The 13,280-nt window shown below is 37.1% G+C and overlaps 1 protein-coding gene and 1 long non-coding RNA gene across 2 annotated transcripts in view; one reads left to right on the forward strand and one right to left on the reverse strand.

Annotated features, from left to right (window-relative positions):
• Positions 1-13,280, forward strand: part of LOC309807169 — a 170,720-nt gene that overhangs the window by 19,205 nt on the left and 138,235 nt on the right. The window lies entirely within an intron of this gene.
• LOC309807384 (KATNB1-like protein 1) lies at positions 11,183-13,147 on the reverse strand. The gene has a single exon (XM_082626874.1). The coding sequence runs from the start codon at positions 12,985-12,987 to the stop codon at positions 12,076-12,078; it is 912 nt and encodes a 303-aa protein (XP_082483000.1). The 5' UTR covers positions 12,988-13,147; the 3' UTR covers positions 11,183-12,075.

A 13,280-nucleotide genomic window follows, 5' to 3' on the forward strand; every position in this document is an offset into this window, starting at 1 on the left:
TATTACCCAGCCATCCTAGGTAAACAATGTGGTACTGGTATAGAAACATACAAACACACTGTGGAATAGAATAGAACTCCGAAAAATGCACATGGGAGTTTGGGTTATTTAAATATTTTGTAGGAAAATTTGGTTCGCTATATGAAAAAAATCAAATGATTCCTACCTCAGGCAAAATATAAAAATAAACTCCAGAATATAAAAGTAAGTAAGGTGTTAAATATGAAAGATTAAAATTGCTAGAAGAAAATATCAACTATCTTTAGGACTTTGGGGTAGGGAAGAATTACGATTGTTAGGCCAGTATTAAACTACTTTGCATTCTCAGAGGACACGTCACCAGAGAAATTGATTGTGTTATTAGGGCAAGTTACCCTGGAGCTGAAATCTTCATGGTAAACTCAGGTGAGCATAGGCTCAATCAAAGAACCGAGGACTGGCGATGCGCTGGTGGCTGAACCATTGTCTGTGTTGTGAGAAGAAAGGAATGCCAGGCTGAATAAAGAATGATTGTTTTTTTTTGGTCAACAACAATGGTGGGAAAACCTGAAGGGGCAGACTTTGGAGGCAAAAAGCAATATGAGGCTCTGATTGATGATTCAATTACAGGGACAAGAATAAAACAAGGGACCAAGTCCAGACACAGAATTAGATATACAGTAATTTTGTTTGTTTTTATTTTGTATGTATCCTTAGCGTTATCTTCTTGGAGAGGCAGTAAAAAAGGCTGGAAATATACAAACAGCTTCAAATCCAAGTGCCATTATTGGCTGTGAGAATTTCCTCTTTTATGAAATGGCGAAAATAATACCCACTTTTCAGGGTTGCTCTAATGATTAGAATGTAAGTATGTAGGGTGGATTGAAGATGGTTACAAATTTTTTGTTGTGTTCTCCCGTTGAGAAATGGAGTTTATTTTCCTTCACTTTGAATCTGGGCTGACTGGCACTGTGGCTGCTTTAACCAGTAGCACTTGGAAGAAGTGATACTTCTACTTCTTCCTCCTTGGAAGCGGTAGGTCCAGGGATTCAGTCATTGCATACAGAAGAGACCATTTGTGGGGAGAGAGGTCCCAGCTCTCCAGCCATCCTGCTAAGGCACCAGACATGTGAGTGAAGCCATCTTGGACATTCTAGCTCCGCCACCATCTGCCTGAAGACTTATGAGAGACCCTAAACAAAACTAGCAGAACTACCTAGTCAAGCCACAGAATTATGTATTAGAAAATGGTTGTAGTAGTTTCAAGACACTAAGTTTGGGGTTTATTTGCTATGTAGCAATAGACAACCCAAAGAATATATTCAACAACCACCAGCATGCTTGGAATAGTATTCCAAGTAATTCTTCTAAGCATTTACATGTTAGCAATTATTATTCCAGTAAGCCCAGCACATGGAGAAATCATTCAGGAAAAAGTCAATTTCTAGCCAATACTTTTCCAGGCCACTAATGTATACATTAATTAATTCCTTCTTTCAGAAAATATTAAGTGGGTGCCCTACTCATTGTCACATACTCTTCTGGGTACTAACAAAGCAGCTAAATTCCCTGCCTGAAAGTAATTAAGATGATATCCTTTAGTCTTTGTTTGTGATATTGATATAACCAGAATATTAGGGTTTAGCTAGAAAGGACTAATTATCTGATATGAACATATAAGAAATGAGGTTCAAAGGAAATTTGTCCTAGTAAGTTATAATTAACATTTTCTAAGTATTAATCCTTAATAAGCTGAATAGAAACCATTAAAGTGTTTCAAATTTAAATTAACCTCCACCTTACCATTCTTGATTTATACCATCATCTTTTAGAAGATGTCTAAAATGAAAATTTTAATTGAGCAAGTTAATTCAAATACTGTATTCATTCAATCGTTCAACCATTCAACAAATAAATTTATCAGACAACCTTTATGTGCCAGTGATGGTGCTAATCCTTAGGCTTCTAATTCAGAACAATTAACTCATAGACTCTGCCTTTTCTGTCAAGAACTACACTTTTCTTATCAATGTCATGGGGGGAGAAGAAGTTTTAAAATAGATTAATCATGTTTTTATACCAGAATGATTCGTTAGATAGAGGTTGTAATCTACTTACTTTGAGGTAGATTCATCCCTGAATATGATCTAGTTATAGATAACCAAAAAAGTATATTAGGTATTAAGTTTGAATAGAAGTGCAATTCGTTATTTAAGTTTCCCAAAATTTTCTACATAGTTGCTTGTTTTTATTCAGGGCTAGGTGTATTTGCTAATTTGAGAGGCAAGAAAAAGAAGCCTGTCGAATGTATTTGCTCTGATGCTGAGGTATTTCTCAAGGCTTCTTCCATGTGAATGTTTAGCCCATACACATGCACATAAAACAAACGACAGTCATTACTATTAAAGTCTAGGAGAGCAAGTCCACCCTTACTTGGGTACTTTATATCCAAGGAGAATCATTGGTTCTTGGCCCTAAAGTCTATAATCCTCAGGAAAATGCTTCAGCAAAAGAAATCAGGGATGAAAGACTGTGTTGTTCCTTAAAATTTAACCCATTATCCTTTCGTAATCGCAACACCATGCTTCTTTCTCACCAATTAAAGTTGCAGTAGTAGCTCACAGTTGTCCCTTAGCTGGAGTCAAGCCAAAGGGCAATTCACCATCCTCTTTATGCTTGCTGTAATGGGAATAACTCTTTCACACACTTAGCATGATCACTGAATAAGTGGGCAGGGGTCATGTTGCATGACAGCCTTCAATACATGCAGAAAGTAAAAAAATTACCCCCAAAGAAACAGTTGTGGTCACCAGGGTCATGGTCTACAGGTCTACACCTGAACAGTAAAGCACTCTGAATTCCCTTTTTGTTCATCGGGGTATTGACATCTGGGCTGTGATGGCAAATGAGGGTGCAAACTAAAACTTAATTCTGCTGATACATACAGCATTTTTATTGTAGCAAGTATACTTTCAGTTAGAATTAATCTCCCCTGGTTTAAATGATAGCTGGTTTTGTAAGAGGAAGGGTGACCCCATGTGGCAGTTTTAAAACATGACTGCAAATTCTTTGGCACTTGTATCAAAGTGGGAGGTGTTCCCCCTCATCTTTGCTCTGGGTGGCCTGTGATTACTTTGACTAGTAGGGTATAGCAGAAGTGATGCTATGTGTCTAAAAGGCTCTACAGCTTCTCTTTGTTTGTGGGAACACTTGCTCTTGGAGCCCTGAGCCACATGTGTGAAGTCTGACCACCTTAAGATCTCCATGCTGGAGAGGGCGCGAGTGTGCCATATGGTTGACAGTCCCAGCTGAGCCCAGATTTCTAGCCATTTATACCAAAGTGGCAGACATATGAGTGCACCCATCTTGGACCCTCCAAACCAGCCCATCTGCCTGATGGAACAAAAGAATTACCCTGGGGAGCCTTGCCCGCATTCCTGACCCACAAAATCATGAGATTTAATAAAATAATAGTTATTTTAAGTGACGATTTTGGGCAGTTTTAAATGCAGTGATAGATAAACAGAGCACCGCTTGTGTTACTTTGGGTCCTCCAAAGAGCAGATGCTAAGAGAGGATTAGACATGCCAGAGATTTTTTTTCTTTCAGTATTATTGAAAGTATTATATGATTTCAGTATTATATGATTGACATACAACATTGTATAAATTTAAGATGTACAGCATAATCACTTGACATATGTATATATTGTGAAATGATTATCACAATAAGTTGACGTCCATCACCTCATTTAGTTATGAAAAATTTTTTTCTTTGTGATGAGAACTTTAGGATCTACTCTGTTAGCAACTTTCAAATATACCATATAGCATTGTTAACTATAGTCATCATGTTGTACATTACATCCCCAGCACTTATTTATCTTATAATTGGAAGTTTGTACCTTTTGACCACCTTTACCCAGTTCCCACACTCCCTACTCACTGCCTCTGGCAACCACAAATCTGATCTCTTTTTCTGTGAGTTTGGTTTTCTTTTAGATTAGACATGCAACAGGTTTATTCTTAGGTGTCCTTCCTAGAGTTAGGAAGGATAAAGGGGGAGGGAGTGGAGTAGGAAGGGAGAGCCTTCAGACCATGATGCAGGTCTGGCATCTGTGAAGTCTTAGGATACATCACAGTTCTAAAAAAGTTTTGATCAGGCTGGTGGGAAGTCCCAGGCCTATTTGAGAAGTCCAACTTATCTGGAATACTTTATGATCAAACTGGAGTTTTGGTCTTGCATGTTATCTGTGGTATGCTAGAATTTGTTGAATGTAGCTCAGAAATTCATTAAAATAACTCCTGGAATCTCACTATTAGGACTTTCTCCCTCACACGTTGTAAAATGCTCTATTATAACACTTAAAATGTTGTATTATAAATATTTCTTGAGTATGTGCTTTATTAATTAGACTGACTTTGAGATTTTTGAAGGCAGGTTGTATGTATTTTTCACCTTTGTATACTTCTTTGACCCCCAAGTTCCTGACTCAATGAGTGTTTTTTGGATGGTTAACTGAGAATAATGGTCAAATCATGGTTTCTGTGTAGTTCTTAGAATACGTTATAACTATCTGGTAAATACAGGGATTCATTGTTGATGAAATAGATGAATGTTAATTACCTCTTTTAAAATGTGTTAAAAATAAATAGACTTCTAAATAATCTTGATGAAGAAAATCACATTTGACCTAGGAATATTTTTTTAAATTGTACTTTGCTATTCCTACCATGGTAAATATTTTTTACAGTCTTGCCAACTAGTACTGGTCTCCTGCCCTTTTTTTACAGGGTTATAGATAGGAGAGTTCATAATTCATAAGGCTGACATTTTAGTTGACATCGAGAAAACAAAGCTCATCTTGTGAGTTCCTTACTGAAAACCTTCCCTGTCTTTGTAGCTTGCTACAGTGATTTCCAGATTTTTGGATTTTATGGACTAGTATCATTTAAAAAATTAGGGGCACTGACATGTATTTATTTATTTATTTTTTAACATCTTTATTGGAGTATACTTGCTATACAGTGTTGTGTTAGTTCTACTGTATAACAAAGTGAATCAGCTATATTCATACATATGTCCCCATATCCCCTCCATCTTGCGTCTCCCTCCCACCCTCCTCATCCCACCCCTCTAGGTGGTTGCAAAGCACTGAGCTGATCTCCCTGTGCCATGCAGCTACTTCCCACTAGCTATCTGTTTTACATTTGGTAGTGTATATATGTCAATGCTACTCTCTCCCTTCGTCCCAGCTTACCCTTCCCTCTCCCCGTGTCCTCAAATCCATTCTCTGTGTCTTTATTCCTAACCTGCCCCTAGGTTCGTCAAAATATGTTTGTTTGTTTGTTTTTTTTTTTTTAGATTCCATATATATGTGTTAGCATACGGTATTTGTCTTTCTGACTTACTTCACACTGTATGACAGGCTCTGGGTTCATCCACCTCACTCCAAATAACTCAATTTCATTTCTTTTTATCGCTGAGTAATATTCCATTGTATATATGTGCCACATCTTCTTTATCCATTCATCTGTCGATGGACAATTAGGTTGCTTCCATGTCCTGGCTATTGTAAATAGTGCTGCAATGAACACTGTGGTCCATGTCTCTTTTTGAATTATGGTTTTCTCAGGGTATATGCCTAGTAGTGGGATTGCTGGGTCATATGGTAGTTCTATTTTGAGTTTTTAAAGGAACATCCATACTGTTCTCCATAGTGGCCGTATCAATTTACATTCCACCAACAATGCAAGAGGGTTCCCTTTTCTCCACCCCCTCTCCAGCATTTATTGTTTGTAGATTTTTGATGATGGCCATTCTGACCAGTGTGAGGTTATACCTCATTATGGTTTTGATTTGCATTTCTCTAATGATTAGTGATGTTGAGCATATTTTCATGTGTTTGTTAGCAATCTGCATATCTTCTTTGGAGAAATGTCTATTTAGGTCTTCTGCCTATTTTTGGATTGGGTTGTTTGTTTTTTTGTTATTGAGCTGCATGAGCTGCTTATATATTTGGAGATTAATCCTTTGTCAGTTGCTTCATTTGCAAATATTTTCTCCCATTCTGAGAGCTGTCTTTTCATCTTGTTTATGGTTTCCTTTGCTGTGCAAAAGCTTTTACGTTTCATTAGGTCCCCTTTGTTTATTTTTGTTTTTATTTTCATTACTCTAGGAGGTGGGTCAAAAAAGATCTTGCTGTCATTTATGTCAAAGAGTGTTCTGCCTGTTTTCCTCTAAGAGTTTTATAGTGTCTGGCCTTACATTTAGGTCTTTAATCCATTTTGAGTTTATTTTTGTGTATGGTGTTACCGAGTGTTCTAATTTTATTCTTTTACATGTAGCTGTCCAGTTTTCCCATCACCACTTATTGAAGAGATTGTCTTTTCTCCATTGTATATTCTTACCTCCTTTATCAAAGATAAGGTGACCATAAGTGCGTGGGTTTATCTCTGGGCTTTCTATTCTGTTCCACTGATCTATATTTCTGTTTTTGTGCCAGTACCATATTGTCTTGATTACTGTAGCTTTGTAGTATAGTCTGAAGTCTGGGAGCCTGATTCCTCCAGCTCCGTTTTTCTTTCTCAAGATTGCTTTAGCTATTTGGGGTCTTTTGTGTTTCCATACAAATTGTGAAATTTTTTGTTCTTGTTCTGTGAAAAATGCCGTTGGTAATTTGATAGGGATTGCATTGAATCTGTAGATTGCTTTGGGTAATATAGCCATTTGCACAATGTTGATTCTTCCAATCCAAGAACATGGTGTATCTCTCTATCTGTTTGTATCATCTTTAATATCTTTCATTAGTGTCTTATAGTTTTCTGCATACAGGTCTTTTGTCTCCTTAGGTAGGTTTATTCCTAGGTGTTTTATGCTTTTCGTTGCAATGGCAAATGGGAATGTTTCCTTAATTTCTCTTTCAGATTTTTCATCATTAGTGTATAGGAATGCAAGAGATTTCTGTGCATTAATTTTGTATCCTGCTACTCTACCAGATTCTTTGATTAGCTCTAGTAGTTTTCTGGTAGCATCTTTAGGATTCTCTATGAATAGTATCATGTCATCTGCAAACAGTGACAATTTTACTTCTTCTTGTCTGATTTGGATTCCTTTCTTTTCCTTCTCTGATTGCTGTTGCTAAAAGGTCCAAAACTATGTTGAATAATAGTGATGAGAGTGGGGAACCTTGTCTTGTTCCTGAGAACAATGTTGGCTGTGGGTTTGTCATATATGGGCTTTATTATGTTGAGGTAGGTTCCCTCTATACCTACTTTCTGGAGAGTTTTTATCATAAATGGGTATTGAATTTTGTCAAAAGCTTTTTCTGCATCTACTGAAATGATCATATGTTTTTTTCTCCTTTAATTTGTTAATATGGTGTATCACCTTGTTTGATTTGTGTATATTGAAGAATCCTTTCATTCCTGGGATAAAAGCCACTTGATCTTGGTGTATGCTCCTTTTAATGTGCTGCTGGATTCTGTTTGCTAGTATTTCATTGAGGATTTTTGCATCTCTGTTCATCAGAGATATTGCCCTGTAGTTTTCTTTCTTTGTGACATCTTTGTCTGGTTTTGGTATCAGGGTGATGGTGGCCTCGTCGAATAAGTTTGGGGAGTGTTCCTCCCTCTGCTATATTTTGGAAGAGTTTGGGAAAGATAGGTGTTAGCTGTTCTCTACATGTTTGATTGAATTTGCCTGTGAAGCCATCTGGTCCTGGGCTTTTGTTGTTGGAAAATTTTAAATCACAGTTTCAATTTCAATGCTTGTGATAGGTCTGTTTATATTTTCTATTTCTTCCTGGTTCAGTCTCAGAAGTTTGTGCTTTTCTAAGACTTTGTCCATTTCTTCCAGGTTGTCCATTGTATTGGCATACAGTTGTTTGTAATAATCTCTCGTGATCCTTTGTATTTCTTCAGCGTCAGTTGTTACTTCTCCTTTTTCGTTTCTAATTCTGTTGATTTCAGTCTTCTCTGTTTTTCTTGATGAGTCTGGCTCATGGTTTATCAATTTTGTTTATCTTCTCAAAGAACCAGCTTTTAGTTTTATTGATCTTTGCTATCATTTCCTTCATTTCTTTTTCATTTATTTCTGATCTGATCTTTATGATTTCTTTCCTTCTGCTAACTTTGAGGTTTTTTTGGTTGTTCTCTCTCTAATTGCTTTAGGTGTAAAGTTAGGTTTTTGGTTTGATGTTTCTTGTTTCTTGAGGTAGGATTCTATTGCTGTAAACTTCCCTCTTAGAACTGCTTTTGCTGCATCCCATAGGTTTTGGGTCATTGTGTTTTCATTGTCATTTGCTTGTAGATATTTTTTGATTTCTTCAGTGATCTCTTGGTTATTTAGTAACGTATTGTTTAGCCTCCATGTGTTTGTATTTTTTACAGTTTTTACCGTGTAATCGATATATAATCTCATAGCAATGTGGTCGGAAAAGATACTTGATATGATTTCAATTTTCTTAAATCTACCAAGGCTTGATTTGTGACCCAAAATATGATCTATCCTGGAGAATGTTCCATGAACACTTGAGAAGAAAGTGTATTCTATTTTTTTTGGATGGAATGTCCTATAAATATCAAGTAAGTACATCTTGTTTAATGTATCATTGAAAGCTGTGTTTCCTTATTTATTTTCATTTTGGATGATCTGTCCATTGGTGAAAGTGGGGTGTTAAAGTCCCCTACTATGATTGTGTTACTGTGTTACTGTCGATTTCCTCTTTTAGGGCTGTTTGCCTTTGCCTTATGTATTGCGGTGCTCCTATGTTGGGTGCATAAATATTTACAATTATTATATATATCTTCTTCTTGGATCGATCCCTTGATCATTATGTAGTGTCCTTCTTTGTCTCTTGTAATAGTCTTTATTTAAAGTCTATTTTGTCTGATATGAGAATTGCTACTCCAGCTTTCTTCTGATTTCCATTTGTATGGAATATCTTTTTCCATCCCTTCACTTTCAGTGTGTATGTTTCCCTAGGTCTGAAATGGGTCTCTTGTAGACAGCATATATATGGGTATTATTTTTGTATCCATTCAGCCAGTCTGTGTCTCAGGTGGGTTTCCACCTGAGACCTCTTCATATATCCCAGGTTAAGGCTGATATGTTTCACCTATCAGCTGTATTAGGTCATCAGTAATTTATTGAAATTCCTTGTCTATGGATAGACCTCCTCCGCCTATTCTGTTTTATTACCCTACTACCACTTAAATGGAAACTCAGAGGAGAGTGAAGACAAATTCATGTGCTCAGCCCTCTATCTTAAACTGGAGTTTGACATAAAAATTAGAAAAGATAACAATAAAAATAATTGACAGAATACAAACAAGTTTTGTGAACTTCTATAAATATACATCATCTTGGCTTTGGCATACATTTGGTTTTATTCCTTAAAATATGACAGTCCTTTCCTCAAATGAGTGTCAAAAACAGACAAAGCCACATTAACCTTTTACTGGTTTTCCTTTCCCATGGGATGACACAGGATTACCAGATGGTAGGGATGAAAAAAAGGTAAAAAGGGACATTGAGTATAATGCAGTGAAATAGGAATTTATTTTCTTTAGCTCCATGGATCTCAACTGGGGCCTATTTTGCTCCTCAGGGGTCATTTCGCAATGCCTGAAGACATCTTTGGTTTCACGACTGAGGATGTTTTACTGGCATCTAGTGGGGAGAGGCCAGGGGATGCTGCTGAGCATCCTACAATGCACAGAATAGCCTCTAACAAAGAATTTTTCAGTTGAACATGCTAATAGTGCTAAGGGTAAGAACATTTACCCTTGTACAACAATGTGAATATACTTAATACTGAACTATATACTTAAAAGTGGTTAAGATGATAAATTTTATGTTATGTGTATTTTACCACAATTAAAAAAAAAGAACATTGTTCCTTATTTTTTAGGAAAAATTTCTGTTTAGAAGTCAGCTTTATGGTTTTTGGATAGGAATAAGAAAATTCAACTTCTATGCTCAGTTAGAGCTTAACTTCATAGAGTTAAGAGTGGAGTATGTGGTGAGATATATAACAGAGTCCCTATATCAGATACCATAGGAGAGCCATTCAAGCTACTGTGTCAGGGATTTGCAAGCAACAGACATAAACTCACTCTTGCTAACATAAGCAAAAGACAAAATTTATTAGAAGGCAATGCAGTCAGTTGCAAAACCTGCAAGAGACGCCCTGTACCTAAGCTGTTTGTAGGAGAGGACCCAAGGCAGCTTCAGAGATTTATCTGGGTGCAGGAATGAACAGGCAGTGTCTCCAAAACCCACTACCAGGGTGAATCAGTGTCTGGTGTTTTCAGAGGGAGTGTCTGATAGGCCAAACTTGGGTCCTGTACTCCCTTCTCAGCCCTGGCATCATGTGGCATACTAAAGTATGTCTCACTAAGATAACATACGAAGGGGAAAGACTGTCCCTGTCCCAAAAAGTAGGGTGAAGGGATGCTGGGCAGGTAAAAACAATATCCATTTCAACTACAAGCTGGATATTGCCTTCTGCTGCCCAAACCAAAATGCAAACAGGCAAACAAACAAACAAAATGCTTTAATCACAGGACACATTTGTTTACTGCAAAATTTATGGAAATTTAACCTCTCTTCGTCTGTTTTATCATCTACAAAATGAGGAACTTAAATTTAATGACTTCTTCCTTTTCATTTTTATTATAGACCTATTCCCTTATGTTTTAAGAGAGTCTTTGAATATATAACTCATTTTGCCTAGGTTGTAGATTCCCCCCTCATATTATCTGTCCCTGGAATGGCTTCCTAATGGTTTTGGTGGTATTTCTGAGTTTTGGATTATTGATCCATTTTGGGTGAAAAAAATCCTTAAATGAAATTTTAAAAAATGAATACATCTTTTCAGAGTGCTTATGTGTGGCATAATTTGTATCAGTAAGAAAGTAAGTTACAATGATTTATCCCTCTATTTGTAGAGAAACATGCATGGGTGTAGGGAGTGTGGAGGAGGAACGGCTGAAATGGAAAAGCCTTTGCCAGCTCTGTGTCCTGCTAAAGGGTTAAGCCCCGCATAGAGAGTGTTTTTCCCACAGAAACACAGTAGCGAGTCTCGGTGCACCAAGAGGGAGAGCTACTTGAACCTCAGGAAATGAGTTTCTTTTTTTTTTTTTTGAAATATTTAGTGAATTTACTCAAATGAAGAAAACTTAAATGATACAGAACAGAAAATATTAGAAATCTATATACAATAAAAAGTGAATATAAATTAGCCAACTCCATGGACATTTCCAGTTAAGCATTCATACAAATACATATTCACCTTTTTCTTATGTATGGGAATAACACATACACACATGACATGATGATTCTGGCAAAAAAAAAATCAGAGATACTAAAAATATTCTCAGGTTTTAAGAATGGTGTGGAATAAGTTTTAACAACAACATTCTACATGAATGGAAACCCCTGATTTAATTCCATGATTTTATCATGCCAGAAGCATGGTTGGTTTTAATTTTCTTAAACAGATATTGGTATCATACACATTGGCTTATTAATAATTAAGGCATTCTGCATACACAGTATCTCAGTGTGAACAAAAAACTTTTAGTATTGATTATCTGCTATGATGGTTTAAACTTTCAAAGTCTTTTCAACATAAGAAAATAGTAGCTGCACACATTTAAGTGTTTTCTTATAAAACACAATCTTAAAAAAAGTAATGATGATTGGTCTTTATAATTCCTAGTAATAAGTCCTGTCTTATTTTTCACATAGTATAAATTATATTCTTATGCAGGATTGCATTAAGACCCAGTAGTTCTTAAACAATGTTACCAAATAACCATATAAATCCCAAATTGCAGCAAAGGTGAACAATCTTCATAGTGCACTTTCACCTCATTGAAGTTGAAGCTGCTCCTTTCGGATATTTTTCCACTTCAATGTGAAGTAGATCCTTAGCATTTCATTAGTGGTTTCATTATGTGGTTTTTTAAAGGAAAAAATGGTTTTGATTTCTTCCACAGTTCACAGTTCTCAGGTGAGACATTTTTGGGGGAAATCATATAGTCCAGGGATGTTTCGAATAACCAAATGCTATTTAGTAGATGAAGTCTCTCAATGCAACTGTAATAAATAAGCATCTACATCCTTGGCTATGTTACCAGTATATCCTGGAACCAAAGTAAGATGGTTTTCCTGTTCCCACAATCCACTTAATTGTTGTTTTAAAATTTGAATATTTCCATCATTTATAATTTCTGTTTTGGATGATAGTTCTGACCACCACCTTTTTATGACTGCTTGAAGCCAGTTTAAACCAACTATTATATATTCTTCAAATTTGCTTTTAAGTAGTGACTTTACTAGAGGCAACAAGTCTACACAGCAGCCAAGTGAGATGTATTGTTTTTCCTCCTGTAAACTATTGGTGAGCACAGGAAGGCAATCCACCACAACTCCAAGGTCTTCTATCCTCACCAAACAAGTTACAAGTTCACTTATACTTCTCCTCCAGAAAGTTAAAGCTACATTCAATCTCAAATTCCTGCTGAACAAAACCTGTGCCATTGTTTCATGGTCCTGAGAAACCTCAGAAAAAAACCCACTATATTTTGATGATGGGCTTTCTGTCTGTGAAGAACCAGAATCACTGGGGCTAACCAGATATGGTCGACTACCCTGCCGCACTTGCTCAGGGAGGCGGCCTGCACAAGCCAGCCCATTCTCTTTATTTGCCATGTCACAGCCCCCACTGTTGGGGGACTGCTTTTTTCTGCAGCAAGGATTTTGAAAAGGATGATGAACTTTCTTTCTGTGATAGATCACCTTACATAGTTTATCTGGGCTTTTCACAGCTTGTCCAACTGTTCTAGTTATGTAAGCAGCCAACTGTTTTGGAGACTTCTTAACCTCCTTCATGTTCTTATTAGTGAAATTAGAGATCCTTTTTCTAGGAACATCAATGAAATGATCTTCAATATTATTACAAAAGTTGCGTTTTTTAACATTGTGGGTTTCAGATGCCATAATCTCTTAAAAACCGGCGCCTCATGGTACCGCGGCGCCTCCGCCTAGCCCAGGCGCTGACCGACTGCGCCCCGGCAGCCCAGACTATCCCTCGGGTCCCCGGCCGAGCCCACTCAGGGCCATTCAAACGCGGCCGCACGCGTGGCCCGCCGGGATAGCTCCCCCCAGGAATTGAGTTTCTGAGGGAAGTCAGAAGGACTGGGGTTTAGAGATTTGAGGATTAGGGAGAGATGTGGTAGGAGGTTGGAGCCTGCAGAGGTAGGTGGCCAGTGGGAAATTCCTGATGCTGGGAT

The sequence above is a fragment of the Mesoplodon mirus genome, assembly GCF_964341445.2.
Source record: "Mesoplodon mirus genome assembly, chromosome: 7".
In the NCBI taxonomy this organism is placed as follows: domain Eukaryota; kingdom Metazoa; phylum Chordata; class Mammalia; order Artiodactyla; family Ziphiidae; genus Mesoplodon; species Mesoplodon mirus.

Coding starts and splice junctions, on each gene's coding strand:
- LOC309807384 (XM_082626874.1), bottom strand. CDS start 12,987: ATGGCATCTGAAACCCACAATGTTAAAAAACGCAACTTTTGTAATAAT.